The sequence below is a fragment of the Pelophylax lessonae genome, assembly GCF_965119305.1.
Source record: "Pelophylax lessonae genome assembly, chromosome: 1".
Classification (NCBI taxonomy): Eukaryota; Metazoa; Chordata; class Amphibia; order Anura; family Ranidae; genus Pelophylax; species Pelophylax lessonae.
This window is the reverse complement of record NC_138768.1, coordinates 805130781-805149632: the sequence shown is the minus strand read 5'-3', so window position 1 is coordinate 805149632 and position 18852 is coordinate 805130781. Positions and strand designations below refer to the sequence as shown.

General features: G+C 45.4%; 1 protein-coding gene across 1 annotated transcript in view; it reads left to right on the top strand.

Moving 5' to 3' along the window:
• Positions 1-18852, top strand: part of HTT (huntingtin) — a 427987-nt gene that overhangs the window by 51832 nt on the left and 357303 nt on the right. The window contains exon 2 of the mRNA XM_082256463.1: positions 6232-6315. Within this exon, the coding sequence (XP_082112589.1) occupies positions 6232-6315 (84 nt within the window). The remainder of the gene's footprint in view (positions 1-6231; positions 6316-18852) is intronic.

The following is an 18852-nucleotide window of genomic DNA, read 5'->3' as shown; positions in this document are numbered from 1 at the left end:
AGTGATTGGCGCTGCCTATATTGTGTCAACAAAGGTGTAATATGAACATACAAATACAGTCACCGCATATTGATCACAAATAACATTAGGTAAGTGGTGTCACATACAGCATATATATAAAAAAGGCATGTATATAATGTGCAGATAGTGTAATAAAGTGACAGGTGGTATTATTTGAACAGGTAGATGCTGGTAATAAATATATCAAGTGACTCAAATAAAGTGCTGAGTGATTGTGCAAAACTATATTTACCAAATGTGGTAAAAATAGTTGATAAATAATCTGATTATAATACAATGGAGAAAAAAATAATATATATATAAAATTATTGCAAACAAATAAGGTGCATGTGCTACAAGTTCAAGTGTTGAAGTGACAAGTGTGGAACCCAACAAGATCCACTCCCTTATAGTGCAACAATACAAAAGGAAAAATTGATAAAAAGTGCAGGTTCACAGAATCCACAAGTTTGCTGTTCAGCCAAAAAACACCAAAAAATGGGTATAGGTAGTGAAATTGATAACTCAATAAGTGATAAATTAATACTTAACATGGTCCAAAAAATCCCAAATTTTATTTATATATATATATATATATATATATATATATATATAATTATAAGGTGCTTTCCTGGGGTGATCCGGAGTGGGTGTGCGGGTGAGGAATCTAGTGCTCCCCTCTCAGTATAGCCCGCACCTACCAGAGCTAAGTACCCCTACAGGGGTGGCCAGCTTGTAGTAAATATGGGATTGGGGTCTTGGATCCTGGTAGCCTTAGCTGTGGTCCTTCTCACAAATCATGTCTCAAGGGTGCATTATGGACTCGTAGACATCAGTATAGAAAGTTAGTCCTCCCAGTGCTGCTCGTTATCGAGTATCCAGAGGCAGCCAGCACCTATCCTCCGCCCGTCGCCTTCCTTTCCCTCAGAGGGGAATTGGTAAGCTGAAATATATTTCTCTTTCGTTCATTGATGGACACAGCGCTTCATAGATCATAACTACTGAGTTATATTGCCTCCTCCAGGAGAAGGACTAGGCAGAAAAAAAAAGCACCTGGTTACACCCATGGGCCATCCTTTAGCTGGTATATAACCCTCCTCTCTGCTCTAGGTAATCAGTTTAAATCTGGCTAGTCAGCAGTAAGGACCTAGGCTCCCGGCTGGGATCTCTGGTCCTAGCAATTTTTTTTTCTCCTTCCTTACATTTTCTTTTTTCCCTTGGGAGATCTACAATCAACTGCCAGGCTGGATAATGTAGATCCAGGGGTTCCCCACCAGCCAGCGAGCGTGTGCAGACCACAGCTACGCGCTAGGTCGGCCGTGGCCTTTGTTGCGAGGTCACGGATTCCTCTGGCAGACGTTGCAGGTGTCCAAAGGCCACAGTAAGGCCAATATCATCCTCGGCTCAGGCTTCTTCCGTGGTTCCTGTGAGAAATCAAGGGCGAGGATCTTCCAATCATTCTGGTGGCCGTAAACGGCCTTTGGGGACTTCCTCTTAGAGAAGACCAATTGTCCCATGGGCTGAACTACCATTCTGCTTTACAGTTGCTGGTTTTAATAGCTTAGCTATTGAAAGCCAAGTACGAAGGGGCGGGATAGAGGTCTGTCTTGATTAGTGATCCCTACTATGGTAATGGTGAGGAAGTCGTCTTCAAGCAAGATATACCATTCTATGTGGAAAGCATATATTTTCTTGGTGTGAGTCGATTGGCGCTGATCCTCAATCCTTTAAGTCTTAGCCTTTCTCCAACAGGGCGTTGAGCAGAAATTGGCCTTGAGTACCATCATGGGCCAGGTGTCTGCCTTGGTAATCTTCTTTCAACAACCCCTAGCCATGCACTCTTTAGTTTGTACCCCTATCGACATGTGGCTCCACCTGTACGGTCTCTTGCCGCCATGGGATTTACACTTGGTGCTTTCGGTTCTCCATTTAAGAATATTTGAGAGGTTCCCTTCCCTGCGTTGTACCAGAAGGTGGCGTTCTTGTTTGGCCCGCAGAGTATCGGAATTGGTGGCATCCTGTCGCAGTCCCTTTTTGGTGGTCCATAGGGATAAAGTGGTTCTTCGTCCCTGTCCATCATTCCTGCCCTAAAGTTGTCTCTGACTTCCATTTGAATGAGGACATTGTGTTGCCTTCCTTGTGTCCCAAGCCAGCTCATCCCAAGGAATTTGCTTTGCATACCTTGGATGTGGTTTGTGTGATTTGGGTGTATCTGGCAGCTACGGAGTCCTTTCGAAGGTTAGACTTGCTTTTTGTTATGGACAGACCAAGAAAAGGGTTGGCTGCTTCTTCAGCTACCATCTCCAGATGGATCAGATAGAGGGTAACTCAGGCCTATTCTAATAAAGGTCAGGTTCCTCCTTTCCCTGTCATGGCACAGTCTATTTGGGCGTCAAGTGCTTCTTGGGATTCCATCATCAGGCATCAATATTGCAAGTTTGCATGGTGGCCACTTGGTCGTCGGAACATACGTTCACAAAATCCTACAAAGTAGATACTTTGGTATCTGCAGATGCTTCTTTTGGCTGCAAAGTTTTGTAGGTTCTGTTTAAGAGGTGCTGTTCCCTCTTGAGGGGTGTTTTTCTTTACATTTTAAGTTTTTCAGATGGTGCTCATGTGACCCGGTTAAGACTCCTGTGTCCTGGATAGGGCTCTTATGTTTAGCCTTGGTTTATTCTCCCCACCCCTATTTTCCTTTTGGCACTGATTTTGGATGTCCCAGTAGTTATGATCTATGGAGCCCGGTGTACTTGGCGTACAATCCATTGCTCTGAGTTTGACGGACACAGCACCCACCCCTCTAAGGAGTTCTGATACTTCTAATACTGCTACTAAACTGATTACGTAGAGCGTCTGTGTAATATAAATAAATGTGTGTGTGTGTGTGTATTATATTAGGGCTGCAACTAACTATTATTTTTATAATCGATTGGTTGGCCGATTGTTTCGATCAGATAAAATTAAAAAACATAAAATTTATTTAGGTAAAGTTTAAAAACAGACAATTTATTCTTAAAAATCAGATATTCTTGTTGCACAGATACCGGGGTATTGGTGCCGATACTAAGCATTTGCACTTGTGCAAATGCTCCGATATTAAAACCGATACCTTTCTTGCGATTCCATTGACTTGCATTAGTTCTGTTAAATGAAATATCAAGCTGCAAGGAATCCAAACGTCCGAATTGCACTGATCTGTGGCTTTGAAATCAAGCTGAAGTAGCGCAATTTCAAAGCCACAGAAGAACTGTTCTTCATAATTCTAAAGAAACGGTAATAATTTTTCATTAGTTTTATATAAAAAAAAAACTGTCGCAACATTAAAAATAGGTATTGGTAATTGATATCGGGGAGTAGTTAAGAAAAAGTATCAGTACTTGTACTTCCTCTTCTGGGGTGCCTTGTCGGCGCTTTTTGCTCCTCCTGCCTTAACGGTGCCTCTATAGCAAGCCGTGAAGTATAATATTGAGTTCCCCCTATAGCAAGGTAAAAAAATAAAAATCTGCCTTTAGGATCCCTTTAAATTACTTCCTTCTCCTTGCCAGGACTACATGTCCCGTGAGACATTGCTCCTCACACATTCACAAGCTTACTTACATGTATGGAGGGTGTACAGAGATGTATGTGTGCTGCACTGTATTTGCTGATATGTAAACAAATAATGCATTCTGTATGCAGGCCATCTAATTGGTTAACCAACTAATCGATTATGAAAATAGTTTGGGGGTGGGTTTAACCAGTTTATGACCGGCCGCCGCAGATGTACTGCGGCAGGCAGCCGTTACATGTATACATGTAATGTAATACATGTACGGTGCTCGCTGTCGCGAGGCTAGGGGGCGAGCGCGCGCCACCAGGGAAGCTGATGCAGCGGGCAGGCGGCTCTGATTGCTGCCTGACACCCGCGATCGCTCCCCGCTGAGAGAGAAGAACAGTCAGCTGTTGTAAACACAGCTGACTGTTCTTCTCCTTGAAATTATCATAGAGCCCATGTGATCCTTCTATATAGAATCACATGTCTCTATGGTCATTTCAGAAGCCACGCCCCCCACAGTTAGAATCACTCCCCTAGGCTCACATTTAACCCCTTGGTCACCCATAATGTTAACCCCTTCCCTGCCATTGTCATTATTACAGTAACCGTGCATATTTTTAGCACTGATTACTGTAGTAATGTCACTGGTCCCCCCCAAAAGTGTAAACGATGTCAGTCAGGGGTCCGATCTGTCCGCCGCAATGTCGCAGTCCTGCAAAAAATTGCAGATTGCCGCCATTACTAGTAAAAAAACAAAAAAAAAAACAATAAAAATTACATAAATCTTTCCCATAGTTAGTAGACGCGATAACTTTTGCGCAAACCAATCAAAATACGCTTATTGCGTTTTTTTTTTTTTTTTTTACCAAAAATATGTAGCAGAAAACAAATTGGCCTAAAATGTAAAATTTGATTTTTACTTTTTTTTTTTTTTGAGAATGTCATATAGCAGAATGTGAGTAAATATATTATTTTTTTTTTTTTCAAAATTGTCGCTCTTTTTTTTGTTTTATAGTGCAAAAAATAAAAATCGCACACCTGATTAAATACCACCAAAAGAAAGCTCTATTTGTGGGGAAAAAAGGACATCAATTTTATTTAACTACAGCGTCGCACGACTGCGCAATTGTCTGTTAAAGTAACGCAGTGCCGAATCGCAAAATAGGGCCTGGTCAGGTAGGGGGCAAATCCTTCCGGTCTTAAAGTGGTTAAAATCAATATAATGCAAATGTGGTACCTGCCAACAAAGGTTTTATTCTGATACGCAAAAGTGATTAAATTATGTGTAGCGAAGTGCTGATCCCTAATAATTATTGATCCCTGTTGTAAAACAATATCTTGGTCCTAATTGATGAAGATCAATCAATGAATTGATGAAGCTCTTGGTCAAGATTTACAACCCTTACCCCAGCATCCCTAATGCCTGCCTGCAGCCTTTTGGCGCTGTGGTCTAGGAGAAGGCACATTTCTTCACATGTTTTGGGCTTGTCCCAAAGTTACCCATTTCTGGAAATCAGTGCAGATTGTGGTAAAAAAATTTACTGACCACATTTTTAAGGCTAGGTTCACACTGATGTGGTGCGATTCTAATGCATTTTGGATGCAATTTGGATACAGCTGTGTTATTGATTTATGCCCTTGCCTCTCTCCCCGCACTGGAATTGCCTCATCTTTGAACAGATAAGCTTTTCACATGCAATTTACATTCAGGTCTAAGGCCCTCAAAACTGCGCTACACCAAATGCGCACAGGATACTTTTTAAAATTGCATTTGCAGCGCATATTTGTGAACTGCAGTTTGCTCCAACTGCTGTCAGTCAAAGTCAGTGAGCCAATGAGAGGGAGGGGGTGGGGTCGAGCCACAGCTCTGTATCTGAATGGACACGGAGGTGCAGCTCAGACGCCCCCATAGCAAGTTGCTTGCTGTTGGGGCACTCTGCAGGGGGGAGGGGCCAGAAGCACCAGCGAGAGACCCGAGAAAAGGAGGATTTGGCCACTTTGTGCAAAACCAACGACATGGAGGCAAGTATTACATGTTTGTTATTTTTATTCAAGAAAGAAATTAGACTTTAGTATCACTTTAAACTACACAACCCAAACGGAGTTTAAATGGTTTTGCAACCATTGGAGACTAGACAATGAACCCCCCGACCCTTTCCCCCTTTCATTACCTCCTTACCTATTTCACTGCTCTGCTTTTCTCCCAACCTTACTTCCTCCCTACTCTGTTCTATCTACTATCCCAACTGAGCTCTATATAGAAGTACTGTCTGGAATAAAAGCCACAACTTAACCGATCTTACTATTTGAAAAATGTTGATGGCGATAAGAAGGGCGATCAGTCTAACTCCCGTTCGCATAAGAAGGGAAGAGGTAATATTGTAAACTTTTTTTTTGAAGACTAAATAATGTTGCAAAGCTTATACTGTATATGTAATTGTATACCGGACTGTTTTGATGTTCTAAGGCTCTCTTCTGTAATGTGGTAGCCGAAGATCCTCTGTTCATATTTGCTGTCGTGTTTAAAAAAAAAAAAAAAAAGTCATGTGTTTGTTCTTTCAAATATTGTTTCCGTTGTTCCTCCTAATATATGTATTTCTGCCAATAATTAATTTCTTATGACCAGACTGGCCCTAGAAGGATTTCCATCTTGTCTATTTATCCTAAGCCACCTTCTCTGTTTTCTCTCATTGCAGGAAGAAAGATCCTTCGACAAACAAGAAAGATCGAGTGAATCACTGTCTGACAATATGCGAGAACATAGTCGCTCAATCTTTGAGGTATGGTTCTGCTTTCAGCTGGGACTAGTCGGCGTGGTTCACCAATTTCTGGCACTACAAAGGATATCTTATTATTATAATACACATAGCTTGTTGAGAAGGTCCAACTCTGTGCATCTGTCTTGGCGATCTCCTCAGCGTTGTTACATATCACACCTCACTGCTTTGTTCCAATTTTTTATAAATCGGTAATTGTGACCCTGTGATCTCAAATGGTACCAGCTTATAGGGGCAAAAATAGCCAAAAGACCGTGTCTGCTGAACACCTGAAACCTTAAAGCCCAACTCAAGCCAAAGCATTTACCAGAACAGGTTAATGTTACAGTAATAACTCAGTATGTTTTTACAGGGAATCCACAATGGTTTAGCTTTAAACTGATTGTAAAATCTCGTGTTCTTTTTTTTTTTTTTAATACTGTAGCACTGCCCCCTAGGGAGCTGCAGAGATTGGATTCCCCTGGGTTACCCATAGCAACAGTCTGTAAAATCTTGTCACTTTAACACAGGCAATAAACAGTCCAGAGGATTTGTGTTTTTTTTTGTGTTTTATTTTAGAACTTGGGAGAAGGGATGAGTGGGATACTCCAACTAGAACTATGCACAATGTAGAGGACATCTGTAGAGTATGCGGCAAGGCCGATGCTTCACCTTGCCATAGAAGTGAAGCTGAATAAGACTGTTCCTGTCTGAATATTCTCTTTAGGGTTAACAACTTGGCACCCCCTTTACTATCACTGCCTGTGTGCTGACACCCGTCTGCTGACTCAAGCCACTGGAGTGGTGCCCTTCCTGGGCAGACCCTTTGGCAAGCTCCCCTGTACTCATGGACACTGTTTTTCCAGAGTTGCTCTGCCTTCACCTCCACAGTCAGTTTCACTTGACCTCTGGGTTCAGCCACACCACTGGTTCACTAGGCCGACCTTCCTCAGCAAACAGGAGGAGAGACAGCCGTCACCCTCCTCCCGGGACCTGGCTTCCTGCCTAAAGACGCCCTGTCACATGTGCCCTTGGCTTTTATTACCTATCCCAGAATGCACCACTCTTGTGCCCACCCACTGGGACAGCCACAAAAGCCAGTGTGTCATTGGCTGGGTTTCCTCCACTGTCCAACAGGCTCCCCTATTGGATACAGTGTGAACACTCCCTCAGGCCAGATGAATCACACCCTGGACACATGTAACAGGCGGAACTAACAATCGGGCTCACCTGATGAGCAGATGGAGCAAGAAATGCTTTTTCCTAGCACCTATCTAGGAGTGTGCTACAATACCAAACATGTTATACTTGCCTCCTCTGTGTAGTAGGTTTTGCACAGGCCAGCCCGGATCCTCCTCTTCTCGGGTCCCTGGCTGGAGCGCCTAGCCCCCTCCCTCCTGTTGAGTGCCCCCACAGCAAGCAGCTTGCTATGGAGGCACCATATGATCCGAGCTGCAGCTCAATTGTGTTCATTGCTGCTTTTCGTCCGCGCTCCCCTTGTCTCCTGATTGGCTAACTGATTTTGACTGCCGCAGGAGCCAATAGCACCATGGCTGTGCCCCAACCAATCAGGAGGGAGAGTCCCGGTGTACCGTTAAACAACCCTACCTCGTGAAAATTCTCTACCCTCGTCACTTCCTGTGCACATACGTCATGGAACAGCTGAGCAGCTTCCCACTGGGGGGGGGGAGGGGGGGGTGCTTCAAGGAGGACGTTTGCTTTTCCTCTGTGGAAGAGGAAAAGCAAACGTCCTCCTTTTAAGATTCCCAGCACTCGTACTTCTGGTGCTTCTAATCCCAGGCATTTGTGATGGCCCCAGCCATCTGCTAGAACCAGGCCTTCAGGGCAAGGGCAGAAGAAACCCATGGCCCAGAGATCTACCAGGTCTACCTCTAAGCCTGCCTTGTCAAGAGGTGCCTCCACTCAATCAGGTGGGGGGAAGGCTGCTACGGTTCTCAATGGTCCATCTTGCAGTGATAAAAAAAATGGAATTCCAGGTGTTCCCGCATCCTCGGTTTGCCAAGTCGAACATACCTGCAGATTTTTATGCTTTGCAGTAGAAAACCTGCCATTTTCAGTGTGTGGCCCTGCCCTTCAGGTTGGCCATGACTCCAAAAGTGTTCACAAAGATCCTAGCTGTGGTATTGGCCACTCTAAGGTCTCTAGGGATATCCGTAATAGGATATCCTGACGATCTATTACTAATAGATCGATCTGCTTTGGCTCTAAGCTGAAATGTTTTCCAAACAGTACAGTTCTTAGAAAGTCTGGGTTGGATCGTGAACTTGACAAAGTTAGCTTTTTTTTTTTATTGGGTTTTCGTACAGTTTTACAGCGGATAAAACAAGCAGAAACACTCGATGAATCCTGTCTGGACATAGGATACTAATAACAACAATAAACATGTCCTGGAGACATAAGAAAACAGAAGAGAAAGGGGGGATCCATCATAAAGAACAGCATGAGGGGGGAGAATGGAGGGGGGGGGGAATACCTAGGCCTAAGGAAAGAACAAAACACGGAAATTAATGTAGAGACGTTCACATAGGGACACAGCTAACAGAGATATGCTCAATATCTCAAGTAGGGTTGGGGATGGCCTGGGGGTGCGATCGCAAAAAGGGGGACCATTTGGAAAGAAGTTGTTCTGAAGAGCCTGCGAGAAGCTTGGAGTCTAAAAGCTCCTTGTGGTATAGTCTGAGAAGTTCTTCCCTAACATCCTGGATACCTGGTGGGTGAGGGATTGTCCATTTCCGAAGTATAGCTCTCCGTGCTATCATGAGACAAGTTGAAATCCATGCCTTGTGAGTGTTAAGTATTGCAGTTTGAGATCGGTCGGCCTCCAGAGTGGGGCCATGTAAGTTGCCAAACAGTAGTAGGAGAGGGTTATCAGTCGGAATCAGTCCTGTGGTGGAGAGAATCAGCTGTTGTACTGCCTCCCAAAATGCAGAGATGAGTGGGCATGACCAAAGTCTATGTGCCAGGGTGGGTCGCTGAGTAAGACACCAAGAGCAGGATTGGGCGGCCGTCGTAGTTGCTGAGAAAGAAAAGGGGGAATAGGCCCTGTGGAGAATTTTAAGCTGTTGTTCTCTCCAAAACTCATTAATATTAAATTTGCATGTCTGGTTGTAGCCTTGTAGGATGTGCTCCCCAATGTTTGGGATATTAAAGTCTTTGTTCCATGGAGAAGAGGACGGAGAGATGTGTTGATGTGAACTGAGATTTAGCAATGGCTTGTAGACGTCCGAAAGGGTAAGTTTCTGTTTCAACATGAGCACCTCCAACAGAGAATTTCCGGTACGTTTGAACTGACGAGGGCAGAGGTCTTTGGCGAATGAGATCGCCTGTTGAACGTGAATGAAGTGCTTCGTGGGAATATTGAAGGCGGTGAGGATATCCGATTGGGGGCGTGGAGATCCAGAAAGTGGGTCAAAGAGTTGAGCAAAGTGTGTAAGGCCTCCAGATGACCACTGGGCGAATGCCTGGTATTGTCTAGTCTGATCAAATAGGGGGTGGTCCATGATGGTGAGATACTTCGAGAAATATGGGGATAGATTCAGCTTCTTGTTGATTTCCCGCCAGGCTATGATGGTGTCTCGCAGAAGGATGTTGGTCCTGATGCTGGCTGGCAGGGCATATAATGGACAGTGGAGGATTGCTCCCAGCCTGTAAGGTGCTACCATTTGCGTTTCAAGGGTTACATTCGAGAATCTAGGTATCTCGGCTATCCAGTCAATCCCCACCCTCAAAAGACAAGACAGGTTATACAATCTAACGTCCGGAATGCTGGCGCCCCCTCCCCTCCTGGGCTTCTGAAGTTTCTGCAGTGAAATGCGGGGACGCTTATTGTGCCAAATAAATTGGGAAAGTGCTTTATAAAGGATCTGAACGTCCTTGTGTTTTAAGAGGAGAGGGATGGTCTGCATGGGATATAGCAATTTCGGGTAACTGACCATTTTAAACAAGTGACATCGGCCCAGGAGGGAGAGGGGCAATTCTGACCAAGACTCCAACTGTTTCTTGATCGCTTCTACCACTGGAGGGAAATTAAGTGCATATATAGATGAAGGCAGTCTACCTATTCTAACCCCCAGATATTTGATATGGGATTTGGCAATAGAGAATGTGGAGTGCTCCAACCATGGTCGGTGTGTGGTATGGGACAAAGGGAGAATTTCACTTTTAGTAAAGTTAATGCGAAGTCCTGAGCATTGGCGGAAATTTGTAAAGATATTGTGGATAAGGGGAACATCCGCAGCAGGGTCGGAGGTAAAGATCAGAATGTCATCCGCGAATAGCGCCGTACGAATCTCCTGTTCTCCTATGTGGATACTGTGGAGGGATGGATGTGAGGACAAGTAGCGCGAGAGGGGTTCGAGGGCAATATTGAAGAGCAATGGGGATAACGGGCAGCCCTGTCTGGTGCCCTTGTAGAGCGGGAAGGGGTCCGAGACATGGCCGCAGGCAACCACATTCGCCTGGGGAGCTGAGTACATGGCAGAAATTAGATGCAGAAAAGGACCACCGAAGCCAAACTTCTCCAGGACCATCCGGAGCCAGGAAAAACTAACATTGTCAAAGGCCTTCTCTGCATCTAACGTAATTATGGCCATGTCGTTGTGGGGGTCCGCATGGGCCTTGTGCAAGACTGCCAAAACCCTCCTGATGTTAGAGGTGGCCGAGCGGCCCTTAGTAAAGCCTGCCTGGGAGGGTAGGATCAGGGATGGTATGATATCTGCCAATCTATTAGCTATCAATTTAGAGAGAATTTTGGTGTCCAGGTTAAGAAGGGAGATTGGGCGATATGAACTAGGTTCGGAGGGGTCTTTTCCTGGTTTAGGTATGAGTTTAATATGGGCCTGAAAACCCGTGGGGAGGTATGAGCCTCCGCTCATAATGTGGGAGTAAACATTGGTGAGGGCGGGGGAAATGAAAGAGTTTGTCAATTTATAAAAGTCCGAGGTGTAGCCATCTGGACCCGGAGCTTTTCCAGTGGATAAAGAATTAATAACCGATTGGACTTCTTCTACTAAGATGGGCGCATTCATTTTTTGAATATCAGACGGAGTCAAGGTGGGGAGCTGAACCCCATCTAAAAAGGATGTGGCCTTATTTGTCTCGATGGGGTCAGGACCATACAGGGAAGCGAAGTATTCCCTGATGATCGAGGTAATTTCCTTAGAGTCCGTGGATAGACCCCCAGTCGGATTCTTAATGGAAGAGATATGTGTGGGAGAGCGAGGACCTTTACACAAATGGGCAAGTAGTTTCCCGGATTTGTTGCCGAACTTGTGGAGTCGGAGGTCGAGGAGGGAGTGGTGAAGCCTCTCCCCGGCCTCCGCCCAAAGATCAAAGTCAGCCTTCGCCTTTTTCCAAGTCTGTCGTGTCACAGGGGAATTATCGTGGGCTAATTGCGCCTGTGCCAGGCGTAGGGCCTTGCTAGCCGCCTGGAAGCCAGCGCTAGCTGATTTTTTATGAGCTGAGGCAAAGGCAATAATCCTACCCCGGAGCACCGCCTTCCCCGTCTCCCATAGCAAGATGGGATCAGTACTGTGGGCTGCGTTGTCTTGAAGGAAAGATGCCCAAGTGGACTCAAGTAGGTTACGGAGTTCGTTATTGTCTGTGAGGTAGGAGGGGAACCGCCAAATCGGCGAGGAGGGGGACATGGCAGGGTCGGTAAAGGTAACAGTGATTGGAGCATGATCAGATATGGCTATAGGTTCAATGGAGGAGTCAGATGTGAGTTTAAGGAACAGGTGATTACATAGGGTATAGTCTATACGGGAGAGACTGTCATGAGGTGGGGAGAAAAAGGTGAATTCTTTCCCTAGAGGATGAGACAGCCGCCAAACATCAGTAAGGTGTAGAGAGGAGGCAAATTCCGAGAGAGGTGTGTGTACGAGGTGAGGGTGGGTCTGTGAGCGAGGGCCTCTTGATCTGTCCTCCGCTGAGTGCATGACTGTGTTAAAGTCGCCTCCCAGGAGGAGGGGACAGTGGACGTGGGGAGCCAGTTTGGAGGACAGCTCAGAGAAGTATGATTTGGGAGGGGAGTTGGGGGCGTATATATTAGCAACAACTAGAGTAGATGAATTAACTTTTAGTTTCAGTATCGTCAGGCGCCCGGAGGCGTCCGATTCTTCCGAAAGCACTTCGTATGGGAGATTTTTATGGAGGAGTATGAGGGTCCCTGCCTTTTGTTTCTCAGAGGCCGAGCCAAAAATCCGGCCCACCCACAATTTCCGCATTCTGTGAAAATCAGTAGCCTCCAAATGTGTCTCTTGGAGGAGGGCAATATCGGCCTTCAATCTTTTCAAGTGTCTGAGGATGGCCATCCGCTTATGAGGGGAACGTAACCCCTTGACATTCCAAGATACTATTTTCATATTACGGAGGGTCGTAAGGGGGGGTACAGACCGGATAGGAGTTGTATAGGTTGTGAGCGGGAAGGGTGTGTAGTAAGCTGTGTGTCAGCAGTAGTGAACCTAAAAGAGCTGCATACTGAGTCTCGATAGGCAGACAGGGCCAGGTGGTATTCCCTGGGGGAGAGGAGGGTGCAACCATAACTAGCAGAACAGAGCTAGCAAACTGGAGGGTAAGAAACCAAACATCACATACCATTTTCCTTGGGGACTTCACTTTTTTCCTGAAGGAACGTCACCTCCCAACGACGTTACCGGAGTCGCCAAGTCGTCCACCCCCTGGCGAGAGGAGGAGAAAGGGTCAGGTGAGCCGTCATCTGCCCCTCCGCATGGGCTACAGCGCCATGCAAAACAACCGAGCAGGTCATGGAACCCACTCAGGGTATAGAGGGAGGTTGTACAAACCAGTGCAGCTCCGGTAAGGCTGTGAAGAGAAAAAAAAAAAAAAACAAAAAAACAACAACAAGTGGGGTAATAAACAAAGAGAGAGCAGAACCCCGCATATCCTAAATATAGACACATTAATATATGGACCCATGGATCAACAAATTGTAACGTTCATGCCAGCACTCAGTGGAAGTGGTAGAATGAGGCCACATGATATTTAACCACACCTGCAGGAGCAGTCAGGTGCCGGGTGCGGGAATAATTCCTGGTAGGACAGGGAGATCCCAGTGAAGAGCATACAGTTCAGTTTGCCTGAATGCTATTTAGTGGCATAGCGAGGCCTTTTTGGGGAGTCTTTTCTGGGGCCGTACAAGTCCTTGGATCCCGGGGAGCGGGAGGATGAGGTTGGGGCCTGAGTCTCCATAGGAATATGTAAGTAAGCCTGCAGGTAATTTGCTGCTTCTTCCGGGTGCGAGAACGACTTGGCTTCTCCTGAAGATGTAGTGAAACGGAGAACCGCTGGATAGGCCAAAGTGAATTTGATGCCTTTATGAAAAAGCGCGGAGCAAATTGGTTGGAATGCCTTCCGTCGCCTTGCGACTTCTTGAGAATAGTCCGCGAAAAGCAGAATTTTATGGCCGTCCAATTGTAGCGATTTAGCATTCCTGAAGGATTTCAGGACAGCGACCCTGTCTGCATAATTGAGAAAGCGGGCGATTACCGGGCGTGGAGAGCGCCTATCGTTGGAGGGGGTACCCAGGCGGTGTGCCCTTTCCACTACACATGGCGTTGGGATCCCCAGGGCCTGGGGGACTTTAGAGGAGCAGTATTCCTCCAGAGCTGCATTAGTAATAGATTCCGGGACTCCGATAAAACGAAGATTGTTCCGGCGGGAACGATTTTCTAAATCCTCGAGTTTGTCCAGGATAAAGTTCTGAGTCTGGGTACAGCGTTGGTCATTGGCCATATTGGCTTGTATTTCTTCCTCCACCTCAGACATGCGGGATTCAAGCTCAGTGATTCGTTTGGACTGCTCTCCCACTTCCTTGCGGAGCTGAATGATCCCTGCTGCGACTGCTCTGTCCACAGCTGAGGTGATGGTGGGGGACAAAAGAGCAGCCACAGCCTGAGCAATCCGGGCATACTGTGCATCCTCCGGATTCATTGCAGGGGGGAAGAGCGGCATCGTTCCTGGCTCCGCCGGCCCCGCCGCAAGGGGAGAGGTAGCGTCCGCCATATTGGATTCTGGAGGTGCAGGAACGATCGCGGCTGAGCGGGGATCCCCTGACAGCGGAGCTCCGTGAGTCACAAAGCGATCCATCGCCTGAGTCGGGAGGAGGTGCGGGGAGCCAGAGGAGCTTTACTATCGGCCGAGGGGGTGAGTAGGAGCAGGCTTGGTATGCAGGTCAGACCGGAGCCGCCGCTGACACGTCTTTCACATCAGGCGCCGGAACCGGAAGTCCTAGTTAGCTTTTAGTACAGTATTGAAGCTGCGCTTATCCGTAATAGATAAATATCATACAGTTGGTATAATCATACGTAGTTAAAACAGTCGTAACTTTTATGCTGCATAAGAAGTAATAAAAAGTGCTGGTAGTGCCACAATAGTGCAGTGATCAGATTACATATTAACAATAATGTAAAAAATCCATAGAATAATTGTGACTATTATGCTGTGAACGGGGTTTGAGTAAAAAGTGCTATAAGTGCAAAATAAAGTGCAAGAAAGAGTAAAATATGATATAACCGGGATTGCAGTCCCAGTCCAGGGATTAACCGTGACATCCAAAATAAATATAAAAAATAAATGAATGACATAAATTAAATCACAATGGAGTGACAATAGTGACTCAGTGTAAAGTGGCTGCCTGACAGTATCAGCATTACACGCAGTCCAGCGTCTGGAATATCTGGGTTTCCTTGTGGACGCAATACAGGCAAAGGTGTTCTTGCCATCAAGAAAGGTCACAGACCTGAAGGATTTGGTTCGATCTGTAAGAATACAAAGGTATCCTTCTGTGTACTTCTTTGCATGAAGGTATTGGGGAAGATGGTGGCCACATTCGGAGCAATTCTCTATGCTCAATTCCATGCCAAACCCTTACAGAACAACATTGTCAGCATGGACCAGGAAGGTCCAGACCCTAGACAGGTGCAGGTCTCTGGTACCAAGAGTACGTCAGAGTGTAAGTTGGTGGTTGTTAACCAGAAATTTGGAAAAAGAAAAATCCTTTCTTCCAGTAGTCTGGAAATTTTCTCTGTTTGGGGAGCGGTTCTAGAGGAAGCCACTGTCCAAGGGCAGTGGTCTTGGGTAGAGAAGTCTCCCCATCAATATCTTGGAAATCCGAGCAGTCTATCGGGCTTTAAAGTACTGGACGCTCAGACTTCAGGGTCACCCTGTCAGGTTACAATCTGACAATGCCACAGCTGTGGCTTATATCAATCATCAGGGAGGCACCAAATGTCATTCAGCCCAGAAAGAAGTGGATATCATCCTATCCTGGGCAGAGACATTTGTTCCATGCCTATCAGCGGTTTTCATTCCAGGAATAGAAAACTGGCCGGCAGACTTTGAGTCATCAACAGATGTTTCCGGGGGAATTGTCCTTAGACCCTGATATTTTTGCATCAATCTGCTATCGCTGGGGGGTCCCAGATGTGGATCTGTTGGCATCTAGGTTCAACAACAACTTGAGATTTGTGTCCAGGACTGGGGATCCACTTGCAGTCGGAGTGGATGCTTTGGTGACTCCTTGGGAGGAGTTTTCCCTGAACTATGCCTTTCCTCCGGGTCAGCTGCTACCACGTCTGTTAGGCAGAATCCAGCTAGAGGGGAAACCAGTAATCTTGGTAGCTCCAGCATGGCTGAGGAGGGTTTGGTTTGCACAAATTTAAAGATTCACAGTGACAAGGCCTTGGGTTCTTCCACTGCGTCTGGACCTACTCTCTCAAGGTCTGATATTCCACCCTGCTTTACAGTCTCTAAATTTGATGGCTTGGCTATTGAAGCCCTAATTTTGAAGAAGCAGGGTATATCTGGCTCTGTAGTTTCTCCCTGATAAATGCTAGAAAACCTCTAGAAGCTTTTATTACAGAGTCTGGAAATCTTACATTACCTGGTGTAAAGCCAGGAAATGGCATCCCCGCACGTATACTATCGGGAGACTTCTAACCACCTTGCAAATAGGTGGTAGAAATGAAATTTAGCCTTGAGCACTATTAAGGTTCAAATTTCAGCTTTGTTGGTTTTTTCAAAAACAAATTGCTTTGCATTCCTTGGCTCAAACCTTTGTCCAAGGGATGTTAAGTATGCTTCCACCAGTGAAGCCACCATTGTTTCCTTGGGATCTAAATTCGGTGCTGGCAGTTTTACAGAAACAGCCTTTTGAGCCCATGGGGCATATTTCCATGGTTCTTCTGACCAGTAAGCTGGTCTTTTTGATTGCGATACCTTCAGCCAGAAGAGTATCGGAACTAGCTGCTCTTGTAAAGAGCTATTCTTGATTTTACATCCAGATAGGGTGATTTTACGTCCACACCCAGGTTTTTTGCCCAAGGTGGTGTCTGCTTTTCATTCGAATGAGGACAATATACTGCCTTCCTTTTTCCAGATCCTCAAACAGGAGGAAAAATTATTACATTCTTTTGATGTAGTACAGGCACTTAAGATTTATGTGGAAAGGTCAGCTCAAGACTGATCTTTTGTTAGTGCTGCCAGAAGGGCCCAGAAAAGGGCAGGCAGCATATAAGTCTACAATTTCTCATTGGATTCGCCAGGCTATTATTTAGGCGTAAGGTCCAACCTTTTCCTGTAAAGGCACACTCTAACAGAAGAGTAGGCGCCTCTTGGGCAGTTCGCCATCAAGCTTCTATGGCTCAGATTTGCAAAGCTATGACTTGGTCGTCAGTCCATACGTTTACTCGCTTCTATCGAGTGGGTGTTAGGACCCAGGAGGAGTCTGCATTTGGCCGCAGTGTGCTGCAGGCAGTTGTGTAAATCTTTTGTTGTCTGATGGCGGTATTTATGGTGTCGTTTCCCCCCCCTGCCCTCCCCTCCCCTCCCCTCCCCTCCCCTCAGATGAATTGCTATGGAATGTCCCATATGGTAATGAATATGGCTCTGTGTCCCATGGTGTACGGAAAAAGGATTTTTTTACTACAGCTTACCTGTGAAATCCATTTCTTGGAGTACATCCTCCCCTCTTGTTTGGGCCTTTTATTGCTTGCTACCTAACTGAGGTACTTCCTGTATAGGATAGGAGTTATATAGGGGGACTTCCTGTCTGATTGGTTGCCAGTGTCCATTCAAGTGAAGGTGGCGTATAACCCATATGGTAATGAATATGGCTCTGTGTCCCATGATGTTACTCCTCCAAGAAATTTGATTTTACAGGTAAGCTATAGTAAAAAATCCATATTTTAGCATATGTTATTTAACATGGACTCAAAATAATGGATATGCTGGTAGATGGATATATCGACAGCCACAATGCAAAAACTGTTTAAAGGTAAGTTCGCCTTTGTGAACATGTTACATGTTCCACCCGATTTTGAAGTGAAGCGTGTAACATGTTCCCAGTGCTACTGACCAGTTTTGTCAACAACTGCCCTGACCTGTGACTGGATAGTGAAGGAGCAACAAGAGACTGATGAGGTCAACACTGTACTCTCCTCTACTATCAACCTGCCTACTGTGCAATGTAGTAAAGCTTCATTGGCTTACAGTGCCGTCCTTTACTGTCTCAGTCTAAATCCTGCTGTTCAGGGAGCTTCTGGAGATTATACATAATGTCACACTGAGGTTCCTAAAAATGCTGAAGTACGTTTAAAAAAAAAAAAGTTCAGTATTTTATATGTAGGCAGGTCTGAAGTGATTTTAGTGTGTACACCTGGGACCAGCATTCGTAAATAATATAATGGGATAAAAAGCTGGAAGCACTGTGCGCCACCAACTAAAATGTATGTGTCAAACCTCATGATTATGTAACGTGACCTGGGCTGAGCCACCTGATCATATTTCTTTACAGCAGTATTTCATTGTCCTTTTAGGATTCAAGTAACGTTACCTGAGGGTAGCTGGGTGCTGAAAGTTTAATATCTAGGCATTTAAAACTTTGACTATGTTGACATACAGTATGTTGCACCGTGAGCTGGCAGCTCTTTTCCCAGTTCTTTTCCGCTCTACACTGTGCACAATTATTAGGCAAGTGAGTATTTTTACCAAATCAATTTTTATGCACATTGCCCAACTCTAAGCTGTATGAACTTGGTTGCTTATTGGATTTAAGCATGTCAGGTGATGTGTATTTGTGTAATGTGGGAGGGTGTGGTCTAAGGACATGCGCACCCTATATCAAGGTGTGCATAATTGTTAGGCAACTTCTTTTCCCCAGGAAAATGGGCCAAAAAAAGATTTAACTGACTCAAAAGTAAAAAAATTATAAAAAGTCTTTGAGAGGGATGCAGCATTCTTGAAATTGCTAAGATATTTGGACGTGATCACAGAACCATCAAACCTTTTGTTGCAAATAGTCAACACGGTCGCAAGAAATGTGTTTAGAGAAAAAAAAGATGCAAATTAACTGCCAAAGATTTGAGAAGAATCAAACGTGAAGCTACCAGGAACCCATTATCATCCAGTGCTGTCCTATTCCAGAACTGAAACCTGCCTGAAGCGCCCAGAAGTACAAGGTGTTCATTGCTCAGAGACATGGCCAAGGTAAGAAAGGCTAAAAACAACCCAACCACCGCTGAA